Source organism: Pollachius pollachius (genome assembly GCF_949987615.1).
Source record: "Pollachius pollachius genome assembly, chromosome: 12".
Classification (NCBI taxonomy): Eukaryota; Metazoa; Chordata; class Actinopteri; order Gadiformes; family Gadidae; genus Pollachius; species Pollachius pollachius.
The window spans coordinates 10498615-10514958 of NC_136945.1; the positions used below are offsets into that span (position 1 = coordinate 10498615).

The 16344-nt window shown below is 43.1% G+C and overlaps 1 protein-coding gene across 1 annotated transcript in view; it reads left to right on the forward strand.

The window, feature by feature from the left end:
• Positions 1 to 676: 676 nt before the first annotated feature.
• The window catches only part of cdh22 (cadherin 22), a gene marked incomplete at both ends in the record, with an annotated part of 67916 nt that continues 52248 nt past the window's right edge, over positions 677 to 16344 (forward strand). The window contains 2 exons of the mRNA XM_079747764.1: positions 677 to 943; positions 9732 to 10026. Coding sequence (XP_079603890.1) covers positions 677 to 943; positions 9732 to 10026 — 562 coding nt within the window. The remainder of the gene's footprint in view (positions 944 to 9731; positions 10027 to 16344) is intronic.

The following is a 16344-nucleotide window of genomic DNA, read 5'->3' on the forward strand; positions in this document are numbered from 1 at the left end:
TGTCGAACACTGCAGCAGTTTTTTGTTATTATCACAACAATTGAATTCTAGTGCGGTTCCCATTACTATATTTCTTGTATAAACTGTAAACAGTGTAATTGGATTCTTCTTCCTTCTTTACTTTTTTTCCGGCTATTTCTTTGATTTATTCTTGTTGTTTTTCCTGTGTTTTTTTTTTATCCATGTCAGGAAGCAAAAGGAAAAACCAAGTGAACTCAAAGTGACTTTCCTTTGCTTTCGTTTTGTTTTTTAAGTTTCCTTATTATGAGGCTTAATATGGCGGCGGGAGGCACTGTGGCCAGATCAGCATGACTCCAGAGCCAGCTTTGGAGACGCTACCTCTGGAGCCGTGCAGAATCCGCAGGGCTCAGGCGGCTCTGTGACTCTGCTCCACCGTCCCAGCCCTAAGGACACCCCCACTTAAGACTTTGGAATGCTCCGGAACCTCGCGGATTAAACTCATTCCTTCCCCCCCTCCCCCCTACCCCCCATTGTTACAGAAACCAACTTTTGATTTAAGATCTCACCACCCAAGAGGAGCTACGCCGTTGTGTTTAATAACAGCGTTATTAAGCGTTTCTTTTTCCACCTCATCCCAACGTCACATGTAGAGCCAAGAAGAATCTGCCAACACATTTGCTCAGTTTTTTCCCCCTTTTGTTTTTTCCCGCCTAAAATGGCGCCATGCTGGAAAGTGAGCACCTGGTTGGCGTTATGGGCACTAAGTCTTCTGGGGTGCTGTAACTTTGGGGGTTGTAAGAAAACCGCAAGGACTAGTAGATCAGGGGGAGGAGGAGGAGGTGGAGTCGAAGGCGTTGGAGGGGATGGCGGCAGCGAGGAGGATCAGCTCATGTCCCATGAACGGGTGAAGAGAGGATGGGTGTGGAACCAATTCTTCGTGGTGGAGGAGTACACGGGCACAGAGCCACTCTATGTGGGGAAGGTACGATGCATTTTGGTTTCTTCTTCTTTTTCGTCTTTCAGTGGAATTCATTACAATAACAAACAAACCAAGGCCGGTGATGCAGGCGGATAATCAGTCGCCTTAATTGGTTATTAACTGATAACTGGTAATCTCAAAGTATGGTTACAGCTGTGTTGGCACGCATTTGCCTATTTTAATTCAGGGATGTGCGTTTAAAACGACCAAACAAATATAAACCAAAGATGGATGATGTGTTTGAAAAAAAAGATGTGAATTGAATGTTTGCTCACGGCCTTCTGCTTAGATGTTTGTTAATATTGATTCCTTGGATCCACAGACATGCTTCTCCTTTTTAAATAAGATGTAGTGTCAGCTTGTAATGAAAGTTAGAAACTTTAAAGGGTGAAGCCTCTACAAAGAACAACGATTTGATTTATTTCCCTGTGCAGCTGTGACTGTGGTGTTTGCTTTTAAAAGCCTATTTTCATTCATTTAACCTGAAAGATGAGTGGAATGTTGGGGAAGAACACGATACAAATATTGTGCAGTATGATGGATTGAATCAAACTTGGCTGTTTGGCCCCCTGAGCAAAATCATACTTTTACAAAGCTTCTGCCACCAGAGCTTAACAAAGACGGAGAGAGTGGGCATTTCATGACATATTTTGAATGCGATTGTCCATAATGAAGAGACTTCTAATCCGATCGGGCTGCAATCCCACGGACCGCCTACATGTTTACAGTTGGAAGTACTTTTGACCTCTCTTGGCTCTGCACACTCACATCTAATCCATCAGCCGGTCTCCAAATGAACCTCAGTGGGTTGATGGAAGTGGACAGCATGTATGATTCAATTGGCTAAGTCGCGTTGTGACGGGGGGTGGAGGGTATCGGACTGAGACGGTTGGACTGTATCCATGACGACAGCAGGGGGGGGGGGGGGGGGTGATCAAGCATGAGTCACGCATCATTCATGCACATCATTTCCTATTATTTTCATTAGGAGATGCGGCCAACTTAAACTACCAACTGTTGAGCACACATGGATCCCAGCATGGTAGAACATATTTTCGTTACAGCGTAACTGAGCGTCAAATTAAGACAAAACACATTGGCTGAATTCTCCCACGGCACGTTTTCCTTTTCTTATTTTCCGGGGGGGGGGGGGGGGGGGGGAACATCTTGGAGGGCACTCCTAGGTTAACAAGGGTTGTCATGACGACCCCCTCCATTCCATTTGCTTATGGGTCAGGTCTACGTCTGCTGCTGGACCTCAGGCGGCCCCGTGTCCCACACAGATGCAGAGTTTCAGAGGAAGGTGAAGGGGAGGTCAATGAGAAATGAAGACAGTGGAAAATAAATGGATTTGATAGGGCGAGGATGAACGTAGAGAAGGTTGAATGGGAGGGGTGACGGGGGAGAGCGGCTAGTGAAACACAGATGGATTGTCAGAGCTGGGGTGTTAATAGGGGATTCATTACAGGAGAGGGTGAAAGGGAAACACTAGAGGGGGGGTGGGGGGTTCTGTTTTTCTGAATGTGTTTGTGCGTCTTAGTGTGTATGTTTGTGTGTGCTTGTGTTTGGAAAAGGGTAAGGAATATCGCCTTCAAAACTATTGGTAGCCCATATTATCATCTGAGCTTCTTGGAATTGTATTTAAATGTACTAAAGCATGTGTATCAGTAAGCGTGTGCGTGCGTTTATGTGTGTATATGTGTGTTTTTGTGTGTATGCATGTACGTCCATGTTTGCGTGTGAACGCTCGTGCGTATTTGTTTGTGTGTCTGTACGTGTGCATGTGTGTGCATGTGCATGTGTGGTGTTTGCCCCGCCGCCGCTGGACCGCTGATATTAAGACTTTAATTAGAGCAATAGAGGATTAAATACAGCCGTTGAGCCTCCCTACCGGCTTCGGTCGTTTACAACAAGCTACTTTCAGATTAATATTTTGCCTCAACTCAGCAAACTTGCCAAGCCTGTCAGCCACACACGGGCCGCCATTACTCTGCTAATGAAATATGATTTAGCCCTAACATGGTCACTCACAGAGCAATGAGCTTGCTGCTTGGTTCACTACATTTACCCTAATGAATCCTTATGGGCTTCGTAGGACAGCTCAAATAATGTTGGAATATTTCCACCCTGTACTTATATGGAAGGTTGTAAATGATTCCATATGGACTAGGGAAAATAGATTACATAAAAATGAATGTACTCGCCTAAGTGGCAGTTACGTTTTTCTACTCATAGCAATATTGCAGGCTGAAACATGGTCACACTATTATAAAATGTTTTATAACTTTATTCTAGAGGTTATTTTCCAATATGTGTTAGGTGGTACATTATCGTGATTTTTCACTCGCCTAACTAGGCCTGTGAAAGTCCAGTGTTTTATTTCTTTCCAGCCTTACCCAGAATGACTATCTTCGTTCTCAGTGGCGGCAAGTGCTGAAGTTGGGGGCCAGAGCTAAAAAAAAAATGTTAATACCTCTGCTCACCAAATTGATTGAGGGCTTCATTGGACTGCATTCTTTCTGAGATGCAAACAGGTTTATCCCCATATCATTGAACTCTGGTGAATTTTGGAGATAGACAGCATGGCCCCCAGCCTTTTTATTTCTTCAAATGACAAGACAACCGTGAATCACCCAATATTAACTATTATGGAGGCAGTGAAATGACTGATTTACTTTTGGGTGAATTTATGTATTTTATTTTTTTGATCTTATAAATGATGATGCTCCCTTGAGCTCACTCACTACCCCCCCCCCCCCCCCCCCCCCCCCCCCCCCCATAAGAAACGATGAACAGTTGTTTTACAGTAAGGCTATGGACATGCATTTTTTGCTGAAAAAGAATACGTACATTACACAAGCATTGAAATATGCAAGGGGTGCATTTAAAAGCGATGGCCATCTTAACATTATAAAACCCACTTTACTGCTGTGAGAAATTTAAGAAAAGCGAGATTAAGCCATGGAAACCATCTCTCATGCCTCACTAAATCCTCCGTTACCTATATACCCAGACTGGTATCATCCTATAAATACACTTTGTATTTCACCTGCCATGTTCACGTACCACGCCACACTCTATTCCGTCAGCACATGTTTATTGATTCTCTTCACACATTGAGTTGGGTTGCCACATGTGTAATACAGCACACATGTCAATCACAATCACCAAAGGTAACTGAGGGGCTCACGATAATCAGCGCCTGAATTTTTACTGTGAATTTTGAGGATATTTGATTGTGATAATGTATTCACAAAAAATAGGGTGCAGGGCTGTAGCCCTTAATCTTGCCCAAAAAAATCGGAATCTGTTTCTATGCATGTAATTCCCGCTATAGCCAATACAAACCAGCTGTCCCTTGTTATTCTTATCTCGTATGTGGACAACACGGCCAAGTTTTAGTTTTTGTCTTTTATTCTTTGTGTACTAGGAATAGAAGAAGGGCTAAGAATGTTCTGTAAATGCAGAACACACATAAATGTTGTGATATAACAAATTGTTACACAACACAGGACCAGGTTAGGTATTATGCATGGACAATAGGAACATCTTAACAATATCAAAGTGTTGAAGCCTGTGTTTTTCCTTTAAGACCAATGGATGGTAATCTGCTATTTATACAGTGTTGGTCTTTTTTTCTTGCATGGCAGAACTCCAGACCAAAGGCTCCTGTGTTGCTGCTTTGTACTCTCTGAATATGCTTTGTTTGTGTGTTTGTGTGTGTGTGTGTGTGTGTGTGTGTGTGTGTGTGTGTGTGTGTGTATGTGTGTGCGAGCTTGTGTGTATGCATCTGTGTGTACACGTGTGTGAAGAATCTCCGGAGATTGACAGAGTCTTCATTGTGTCGTAGGTTTGTGCACCTCTTTGTGTTTTCCTTTTTTCCTGCCGCTGTATTATTCCACCTTTCAGACCTGAATGAATGTGTTCTGGGACGGATGGATGTCCTCATTCTATGTTGAAATTCATTGAGGAAACAGCTGCGTTGAATCTTTTCAAGGCGTACCCATGCTTCTGTTTATTGCACTCACATCCCGACTGGCACAACAGGGTTTTGATGGCAGGAAACCCAGCCTCTACGGCTTACGATAATGATGCCGTATCTTTGTGTCTCAATGACAAAACTTAATGCTAAATATGATACTTTTGGGTTGATTATAGCTGCTCTGAGAAGCAGCATGTAAAGGCTTTACTGTAAATAATGTGCTTGACTGCAGTATATCATGAAGATTCAAAGGGAGGTTTCACATGTTGTTGCAGCAACCAGCCATTATATTCTAAATAGCGTAAAGAGTGAATGAATAATGTGTGTGTGTTTGTGTGTGTGTGTGCGAGCATGCATGAGTCATCCTCATGGCACTTTGAATGTGAATGCCTTCGTGTACACGCCTGCACACGTCAGCAGGTCTGCATGCTCCCGCATGAGCGTGCAACAGTGTCACATCACACCCCCCAGACACATCCACCCAGTCATGCTTCCTCCTTCTATAGGAGATATAGATGCAGGTCTATTAGGTGTGACATCACGCTGCAGTCTGCGAATGGGAACAGAGCTGTTTTGGGGGGGAGAGAGGAAGCGACGAGGCTGTCCGACATGGTGTTTCAGCAAACCGCATTTCCTCTTGGGGAGATGAAAGGCAATCCAGGTTGCGGTGGCGGGTTATTTTAGTCATGTTCTTAACTCACACACTCAATGCCTTCTCTTCATCCTCCTTTTGCATTTGCATTGTTTTTCCCTTCTTCTTCTTTCCCCTTGCACCCATTTCTTTCATTTTTCTACTTTTCTGACTTAACTTGCTGTACTAAATGTATTTTTTTTGTGTCCCCATATCTAGTCCTATACGTTTCCTTTATTTCTCGAGCCTCTAAGTTGGCTCTTACTGTCCTGCTGGCACTCTCTCGTTTCACTTCTCTACCATTTGACATCTGTCTCTTCTGCTTCCATTTCCGTGGCTGCCCATCTCAGTGTGAAGTCTCACTACTGCTCGGCACCGTGCTCCCCCTGCCGTGTCTCCGTCCCTGCAACCTCTCTCTCTCTCTCTCTCTCTCTCTCTCTCTCTCTCTCTCTCTCTCTCTGATAGAGCCAGCTTGTTAACACTTTAACACATCAGAGAGAGGATACGGGCCGCTTCCACCGCCTTAAGGAGGATCAATTCCCCCCCCTCCTGTTTGAGACCTAAGCAGAGGTTAGAAATATACACAGATCTAGGGAGAAAAAGGATGTCTCTCTATTGGTTATCAACATCTAAGGAAAATAGGGTTTCTCACATTTGCTGGGAGCTGATGAAACACAATGGGGCTAGCAGGTGCCCACAGTGAGGTAGGCTGGAAATGTGAGTGGACCTCATCAACTATGTGCATGTGTCTTTGTAGCCTGGTTTAGGGGTCACCCAATGAGTAGTGGGTGAGACGTAAAGACATGTAATGTTTAAGCTAAACGTGGTAGTTGAGGCTACCTACGAGCTCTAACACAAGAAAGGCTCAGCATATACTAAGACGCCAAGTAGCGTCCTGCATCCTCCACTTAAAAAAAATCAGCTCGAAAAAAATGCATCTATGAAGCACCCTGTGGTTTTTTCAGCACATTCTTATTGGTCTCCATTTCTGCTCGCTACCCCATGTGGTGAACAGCAACAACAAAAACACCTACACTCTGAGACGTAAAATAAATATCTGCAAAATGTTCATCATTTTGGTATTTTCTTTTCTTTGTCCCTGTATTTACATGTCGTTGTCTATATAATTGGCTCCGTCAACATGCTGCAGATGCTCCATTCTGTTCCTGTGCAAACCATTGACACATTTTAAAGGTCAACCACTGGAGGGGCCTCGTGTCACCCCTTGCATATTTCAATGCTTGTGTAGTTGTTATATAATGCATGGCAACAGAGCTCACAGAGAATGGAATGAAGTGTTGAAGATCTCTCTGTGTTGCGAACTGTACCACTGGGTACATCTGGTACGATTCTGTTATATTTAAAGACATATGACCTTGCCCGTAACAAGCAAGCTGGATCAAAGATATGGAAGAGATGTTGAAGAAACCCAATAGAAATTGCCAACAGCTCTTGTCAGTGCCACACAATTACTAGTCTTTCACCACTTGTTGTATTAAAGTCTTGTAACATTATATTTCTATATTCATGCATATATATATATTCATATATATATAAAGCATTGAAACGCATTGAATGCCCTTGTAGAATATGCTGAACTACATGCCACACTACAGTATCACTACTGTGTCTAATTTAGCCTTTTCAATGATTCCCCTCTTCCACAAGGGAGCTATAGTTACCTCCCTAGTAGGTAGAAAAGGTTAGTGTCCGTCCAATGAGGGGCTACACATTTAAAGCAGTGAACCTAACCAAATGTAAGTCCTTTTATAATTGACCTTACAAAAATGGGATCAGAGGGAGCAAGTGGACTCCAGGTGAGAGTGAAACAGCCATCATTTTCATCAAGCAGAGTAACAGCCTCACATTCTGCCCAGACACACTCTCACTCACAAACTCCAAACCAGTTGGCCATTTTCCCCACAAGAGAGAAACAGAGCGTCAATCAAAACCCATCACACCCTGTTGGCAGAGCTTTATGAGGTCTATTATTGTATTCGTTAACTTATATATATATATATATATATATATATATATATATATATATATATATATATATATATAGCATAGCCTTTCACGTAATTTTCACATTTTTCAACAATATTAAAGTCAGCATGTTTATTTTGAAAGAAAAAAAGTGTCTGTGTGTGTGTACATGTGCTTGTGTATGTCTGTGTGTGTAACCTTCGAACCAGAAACACTGGGATGTGTATGGCTTCAACGAGGGTATATCAGGGGTGGAGTGGAATACCACACAGGGCATAGCAGGGCAGGTTGGGCATATGGACATTCATAGTGCTCAACCAAACAGAACCAACGCCAGAGATCGTGTCTTACAGGAATGTTTCAGCTCCTGATGCAACCGAGAGGTAGCCGTAGACAGCAGCAGAGCGGCTACATGTCTGCTGGAATATTCCTGTGCACTTTTATTGGAGAATTTCTCTCTCGCCTGTCTCTCTCTTTATTACCCTCCACTCCCCCCTATCCCTCTCTCTCTCTCTCTCGCTCTCTCTCTCTCCCTCTCTCTCTCTCTCTCTCTCTCTCTCTCTCTCTCTCTCTCTCTCTCTCTCTCTCTCTCTCTCCCTCTCTCCCTGTCTATTTGGGGCATTGGAACGTATTTTATTATCACTGAAATATTAATACCGCCAAAGTGTATATTCTTCTGTCCGTCTATTTGTCTTGGGGAGGATTTAAAATGAAGGGAGAAAGGCTTTGAAAGTATACCCTACTGGAGAATAAATGGGTGGGGGTTACATTGGTTGTATCTGGCAATAAAATGCCAAGTCATAGCGTTATTCTGCATCTTTCCTTTCTTTACGACAAATACGTAATGAAAGCCCCCCTCGAAGATGATTGAACCCTGTATTTAATTAAGGCCTCATTAAATATTAACCAACCAGGCCGGCCAGATTCTCCCCTTCCCTCTCCCCTGGCCTGTTCAGTAGATTGAACCACCGTTATGGTGCACGGACAGCTGAATGATAATGCCCCATATAAGGTGTGTTTGAGAGAGACATAAAGAGAGAGATAGGGAGGGGAGACACTGCATGTACTTGCCGAAGAGCCAAAGGGGGAGGCCGGTGCACGGGACGGCCAGTGAGATAGCTTCTCATCACATTAGCGGAGAACGGACGCCTCTGATTTATAAGGGCTCTTTAAGTTCACTTCTCAGCCCCGCCAGATCCAACACTCTCGGAGATGACTTTGATCATCTCATTTAGGTGTCATTTCCTGCAAAGGACACGCAGGTAGCGATGCCTTGTAAATCACCATGGGAACTGGATGCGGGATGAGATGATGACAGGGTGGACTGAGAGAGCTGAACACTGGATGTTGCCGGGGGAGTAGTGTAGTGGATGAAAATGGCTGAATTATTGCTCTATTCACTTTATACCTCTCTATCTAGTGAAGTTTAGATTTAGATCCGGGGTAGGTCGGGGTTTACAGATTTTCGCTCAAGGATCCCTACAGGAGGGCGGTGGACTTTGGGTTTTGTTCGCTGAATCATTTGACTGGGAATCCAAGACCCGAAGTCACTATAGGCTACCCGCCCTATCTATATATATCTCTATATCTGTCGGTCACAAAACAAACATTACTTTGTGTGGGTGTGTTGGGATAAATATTTGAAATGAAAAGAGTGCAAATCGAGGATCTTTTTGTTAGTCTCAGGCAGAAAGGCATGTAGTTCCCCCAACAGCCTTTAGGCAGTTTGCAGGAAATGGATGCAGAGAGACCCACCGATATTCACATAAACGGGAAGAAATGGGACATAATTATCGTGATACAAAATGCGAATGACATAATTATCGTGATACAAAAAATACTGTCCATAGCAACGGTGCTGTTCAAAGCCGTGGTCTGCTATTATGAAATAACAGACCGCTCAATGCTTAAATTGACCTATCAGAATTTAGTATTTAACAAAACAGTATAATAACTTTCAGTAAAAAAATCAGAAAGATTTAATATAAATTAGCTTTGCCATAGAAAAGTGTGAGACGTCCATTCAATGGATAAATAGATTATTTCTGCTGCTGGTTGCAAAACGGAAATCTACACCCACAAAATGTGTCCCCCAATGGCTGACATCCATTTTGATTGACATTCTATGATGCAGAGGGATGAGTGAAGGCATGTAAGCACTCCACTCACGTATGGTGTGTGTCTGGTTCCAGATCCACACGGACTCGGACGAGGGCGAGGGAACCATCAAGTACACCATCTCCGGCGAGGGGGCGGGCACCATCTTCATCATCGACGAGCTCACGGGAGACATCCACGCCACGGAGCGTCTGGACCGGGAGGAGAAGGCCTTCTACACCCTGAGGGCTCAGGCCCTGGACCGGCTGTCCAGTGACCCGCTGGAGCCCGAGTCTGAATTTGTCATCAAGGTGCAGGACATCAACGACAGCGAGCCCAAGTTCCTGGAAGGGCCTTATATAGGCAGCGTGGCGGAGCTGTCGCCCATAGGTACGTGAGAACGTGGGAAGGGTTTCAGGAGGCAGTTCCATGAAAAGGGATCGTCGTCTGAACTGTTGGATGAAGGTTTAGATGTTATTCTTTTCTCAGTTCTAGTTTCCGACTTTCTATTGAAACGATTCGTCTTTCTGGTTATGGCAAAAATATAATTGAAGCCCCATTTTCCCATTAAAAAAGAATATGTAGAAATATGATTAATATTGATATCAATATTGCCATGGTTTACGTCATTTTTTCTTTGACCTGTATATTTATAAAACATTCTCATCAGAACATTCAATAAAAAAGAATATATAAATCGTTATCGTTGATCACCAAGGGGTAAAGACACAAAACAAGGCAATATGCTAAAATCCCTCCCCAGTGTCACAAAAAAAAGAGAATACAGGAAGGGAAGAGAAGAGAGCCTAGAGAGAAGGTAGACAGAGATGAAAAGGGCTGATAAGAGAGGGGGAATTCAGGATGAAAGGGAAAGAATAAGGAGCGGCGCAGTCTTGAGCCACCGCTGAATGAAGTGGAGAGACAGAGAGGAAGCAGAGGAGCTAGTGGGGAGAAAAGGGGGTGGGGTCTTTTGCTCTCTCTACTGATGAGTATTGTGGTCTCGTCGTCCCTACCAATCATCTTTTAGGGGCAAATATGAAAGAGAGGATTAATGAGCAAAGCTGCAGCGCTCGCAAATGAAAATCAGTTAAAAATGAGGAAAGAGAAAGCACTCTTGGTCTGCTGCTGGAGGTGTATTAGCATGGTGGGAATCTCAAAGGCTGGCGTCAGTTTGGATTTCAAGGTTGTGCCTCAGCCAAAGCAGCCACACATTTCCACGTTCACAACGGAGAAATGAAACACACACACGGAACACTCACACAACACTACGATAGACGTTTATTTAGGTTGTTTTAGACCATTTCATTTTTTTAGATAACCGCACAAGGTAATTGCAAGGTATATCAATTACAAGGTAATTGATTTCCTTGTGCCTTTCTGTCGGAATGGAATAACATCTGTGTTATTGATAGTTTTAAATTCCTGAGTTGCTTATAAATGGTCTGATTAATTACTCTGTTTCAATTATAGAAGCCGGCAAAAACGTCCAGCCCTATAACAATTGTATAGTTATAGATTCATATCGCTTTAAGCACACATAATTTTAACGTTTAATGCATTTGCCTATTTCTGAACTTGTCAGTGAATTGAAAAAGATACTTTTCTAAGCAGGTGTCAAAAACATTCAGAGCATGGCATTATGTCTTTGAAACACCTTTGCACAGGAGTTATGTTCCCAAAAACCCAGTTTGGCTGTCAAGCCCTTCACCACAATGCCATCCTGAAATCCTTCATGTGGATGTTTGCATTTGTTTGTATCGGCTTGTGTGTGTGTGTGTGTGTGTGTGTGTGTGTGTGTGTGTGTGTGTGTGTATGTTTGTGTGTGTGTGTGTGTGTGTGTGTGTGCGTCTGTGTGTGTGTTGTTGTGAGAGAGAGAATATTTGTGAGACAGAGGGATGAGAGAGTGTGTGTGTGGGTGCATGGGAGCACTGTTGTGTGAGTGACACCAGGGAGGGTGCTGAATTGAGTACCTCTTTGCTGCTCACGTCTTGTTCAAATTAATTCCTGCTTCCTCAGCATAATCCAACACTGCTTTGCAAGAGTGGACAAAGAAAAAGGAAAGAAGGCAAAAAAGGGAGAAAGACACAAGATAAAGGGTAAAGCATTTAGAGACAAGGGTGAGGGAAAGAAAATAGCCAAAATAGAACAGTTCTTTGAAGAAAGTAATCTAAAATGAGTGTTGGCTAATCACAGCCCTTTTAGCCAATGAGTTGTATCCTTACTTAGTGTCCCTTACTTGGATATGAGTGCTTTACAAACCCGTAGACAGTGCATCACAACTGCTTAGTGATGTTGGCCAAAATTAAATTAAACACACAGTTCCCACTCACTTTAATTGTTTATCAACAAGACGCATGTGTTGCTTCTTCCCTGCAGCATTATAATTGTTATTTTTTATTAAGGAGCTCAATAAAATGGAGTGTAATAAGACACTTGAATATCTCAGGGCCATGGGCAACGTAAGCAATGCCCATAAACCTATTTTGTATTGCCGCGTCCTTCCACAAACCTCCCTTGGGTAGGGCAATAAATACCCCCTTGTTCTAGCTAACTGGCTTTGAAAGGTGTTTGAAGTTGTTTGGAACTATTCTGTTTGACTTCTTTTCTTTCAACATACTCCCTATCGACTATTTGGGGTGCAGTCATGCTGTGCCTCAAATGTGACACTGTTCTCAAAGTGCCAGTGAATCCAAAAACTGTTTTTTGGTGTTTTAAATGTGTTAGTATCGGTCTTAAAGGATTTCTCAGGTTTAGATCAGTGGTTTACTGTTGACATTGTCTATGTTGAGATGTAAATCAGCCATGAGCCTGGCTGGTTCATCCTACACGATTTCAGCCCGATTTTGCCCCGATTCGTTCGTCGCAGACAAATTTGCGAGTCGTACACGATTTTGAAAAGTCGGCGACGAGGCGAGGTCTTTTAATGTGACATGCGATTTTTTTCGTCTGCAACGTTCGAAAACGCCACGACGAAAGTTTGGCATGCCAGAAATTTGGGGGAATCGCATGACGTATCCATTGTTGACATGGAGGGAATCCGCGAACAGCTGGAGCTCATGGGCAGTGTTGACTAACTCGTAAAGAACTAACTAGAAAAGTAAAGACTAGTAGAGATGCGCGGTTGGCGGTCATACCTGCGGACACCGTGCATAATCCACGGGTTGGGTGGAGGATTGCGTGAAAAAAGTAATACTTGTGATTTTATGATATCTCCGCCTAGCGCTCGTCCGCTGGTTTTCCATAAGCATTCCACTGTGCAATCATCCCTGCTGCGTATGGCCTCACACATTGTTGAAATCATATGCTGGATGCTTTAATCTTTCTATGTGGCTTTTAGTTAATGATCGGGCTATAATAAGACCACGTTGGCTATGTTTGCTGACAACAGGGGACATTTCATAGTGGTTGGACATTTTAGCGAGCCGACAAGCTTTGTCGGGACACGGAACACACAACTCAAAATCGGGATGACATTACAGCTCATCCGCACATCTCTACTAACTAGACTTCACTGCACTACGCAGAGGACCGCCAACATAATGCCTAGTATAGGAACTCGGGATCCATTGTTATTTACACTTTGTTGCTGCGTTGATTCTGCGTGTATCGTGAACGATACAAAGAAAACTCGCCTTTGTACTTTTGGCTTGAGACATATTTTTGCTTGTGAGTGAAAATGACTAGCCAGCTGATCAACTGCAACTATCACAGCTGATCACGCGCCTGTAATCTAAACAGAGTCACGTTACCATGACAACTGTTTATGAAAATCCTTTCAGTGTGGAAAGTGGATGCAAAACATTCCGAAAACGATAGTGTGGACGGAGATCGTTTTCTTTGCGTATGTGCGTTTTTATATTTACCCGGGTTAGTGTGGACAGGTTCTAAAGATCCTAGAGCATCGCACCCTTGAATCTTGTCGTGTGGCCAGTCTTCCGACAAGGCCCGATTTCCTGGCTCTGTGATCGCATAGTGTGACATGTTAAATCGTGGAGAAATATCTGAGAATCGTGTAGTCTGAACCAGCCAAAACTAGCAGCTGGCAAGCCGTCAACATCCATTCTATTCCAAACTTGTATTTAGCAGCCTAGCTGTATCTTTGTTTGGTCCAACACCGGTAGGCACATACGAACTGCCCTGGTCGGGTCATCTTCTCCAATAAGGCTCACAAAAAACAAATCCACAAGTTGTTATTCTGTGTGAACAGGCACATTCTCAAGGTCTTAGAGACTGAGGCGAGGAGTTCTGAGTGAAGATGCTTTGCTCTGTTTGAGGCAGTTTGATAATTCTAAATGCTCAGTACAGAGCAACCTTCCAATGAACTTTCGACCATGGCCGTCCGTTTGCACTTAATTGTGTTGATCAAAAGAAGGAGACAGCTATGTGGGCTGCATCACACTCATTTGGAACAGAATGGATGTCACTGGTGATTAACCAATTTCAGAATAAGCGCATAGTCTGTGAGCGGGAGGTGAAAAGTCATGGATGATTACGTCTACATCTTAGCAAACTGGAATCCTGTTTTTGTCTCGGTCATCCAGCTTTTGAATAGTATGCTTTGTTCCAAACTCAAGCTGAGATGGTTAAGCTTCTTTGAAAGGTATACCATAACACTAGGTTGTGCAACATGATTCATATACACCATTGCTCATAAAAATGCTCATACTCAACAAGGCTTACTAGCTTAAACAAAAAGGAGGCCTATCAAATGGGTGTAACCATGGGGATAACGCCTTTTCCCTCTATTTTAGAAGCCTCGGCCTCAAACAATATATTGTTAGATTTTTTGGATTAATTAGGCGGCTCTCTTACACTTTAAGGCCCTTTTCAAATGTAGACGTAATATAATAATATACCTGTCACATGTTCTTTACAAAAAAAAAGTTTCATATTTCTTATCTTACATCCTATGTCATGTTCTCATACATTGGTGAGTGTCTAAATTAATTAAATGTAGTCATAAAGAATACATTTTTAATAAACAATTCACAGATGAGGTTTGGTGACAAGCTCAATGTATCCACAGTAGGCCTACTGGCCTTAGTGTAATCTGCAAACAGACTTTTCCTGCTCTTTTGCTTTATGCCTAGCCAAGACTATTCCCTCCTCACATGAATATTAGTTGAATATGTATGAACTTTCCCCATGGTGCACAATATGACATCAGGTTGGTTCCATAGGCTGTTAAATTAATGACTAATGAATTAATGTTTTATTTGATTATCATGCGTCTTGTACACATATGTCACCCACTAATTGCAATTGTGAAAGAACATATAAGATATGAAAGTATTTAATATAGCATATTATTCTATTAAAGAAGGCTATTAAGAACAAATGTGTGCAAATGAATTGCATGTATTTTGGATGGAGATTGTTTTTTACATTTCTATGTCTTTAATCCGAGCTACATGAATACAAGCTGCCCAATTCCAAACATAAGAGGAATATGGATTTTGCCCTATCCTAACTGCATAATATCGCAACAGTTATTAATTCAGAAGACATAATAACGAGACTCCAGGCAGAAAGACGAGCACCAGAGTTAACTGGATCTATATTTAGACCAATGCCACATACCACTTCGACACTGTCATTGTTGTAATAGTTAAGAAATGTCTTGGCGGGGAGGTTATTATGACACGTCAATAGTGTTCATTCGTAAGATTAAACTCCCCACACACTCGTTTTGACACTTAGCAGTATCACTTAGAGCAAAAAAGCATCAGCGCATTTAATCATTTTGCTAGCCAGCAGCGGTTTCTGCTGCGTCGGTACTGCTTGAGGTGGTGGTGGTGGTTCTACCATGTGGCGTTCTGTTCCAGAGATCAAATCAATGTCACACAGTTGTTCTCCATGATTACGCGGACACTGATGGACACATAACGCAGGGAGACAAGCATGTGATGCAAGGCCCCGGACTTGCCTTTTTTCATCATCGTCATCATTGTAACCAAGCAGGATTAGCTTGCGTTAGCCGTTAGCAACGGCCGGCCATGCTCACTCCGTTGAGCCGCTGTGGAGGGAAAAAACTGTTATGCGGTCAATCATAATAACAGGGGAAGCAATCAGCTATGCCCGCCGTGGGGAGGTTATATCCATACTCACCTTCCTTTGCTCGAGTCCCTTGGCTCAAATCTCTTGTCACAGCAACCCCTCCACACTCACACACACATGTGCCCCCCCCTTTCCCCTTCCCCAAGTCTCCAAACCTTCACTCACGTCTCCTCTCGGTGTCGCCCAGGCCAAAGCTGTCTCTCTGCTAGCCTTGTTTGTTTCTCCGTCTGTGCTCAACACCCACGACCGAAGAGGAAAAATAACATTTGTTTGCATATCATTCGATGTTGCTTCTGTCGCTTTGTCGGGTCAGCCTTGTCAGTAAGCTCTTCCTTGAAAGGAAGAAAAAAGCAGCTAGCTTTCACAGTAGGCGACTCCCTAACTGTGAGTTTGGGGGGAAGAAAAACATTTTACTTAACTAAAAAGGACAACAGCGCTGCAGTATTGAATCATGTCTGCTGTGTTCAGGGGATTGGCTGTCCCTCCGAGACTTTGAGCACGGCTTCATTCGTGGTAAGAACGTCACAGTGCTGAGCAAGAAACAAAAGCAACAAATGTGTTCCAGGGATGCAGGAAACACTAAAACATTTATATTGAATACACTGTTCATATCTCAGTGAGTACTCGTTTTGTATGTGCTTTTCTTTTGGC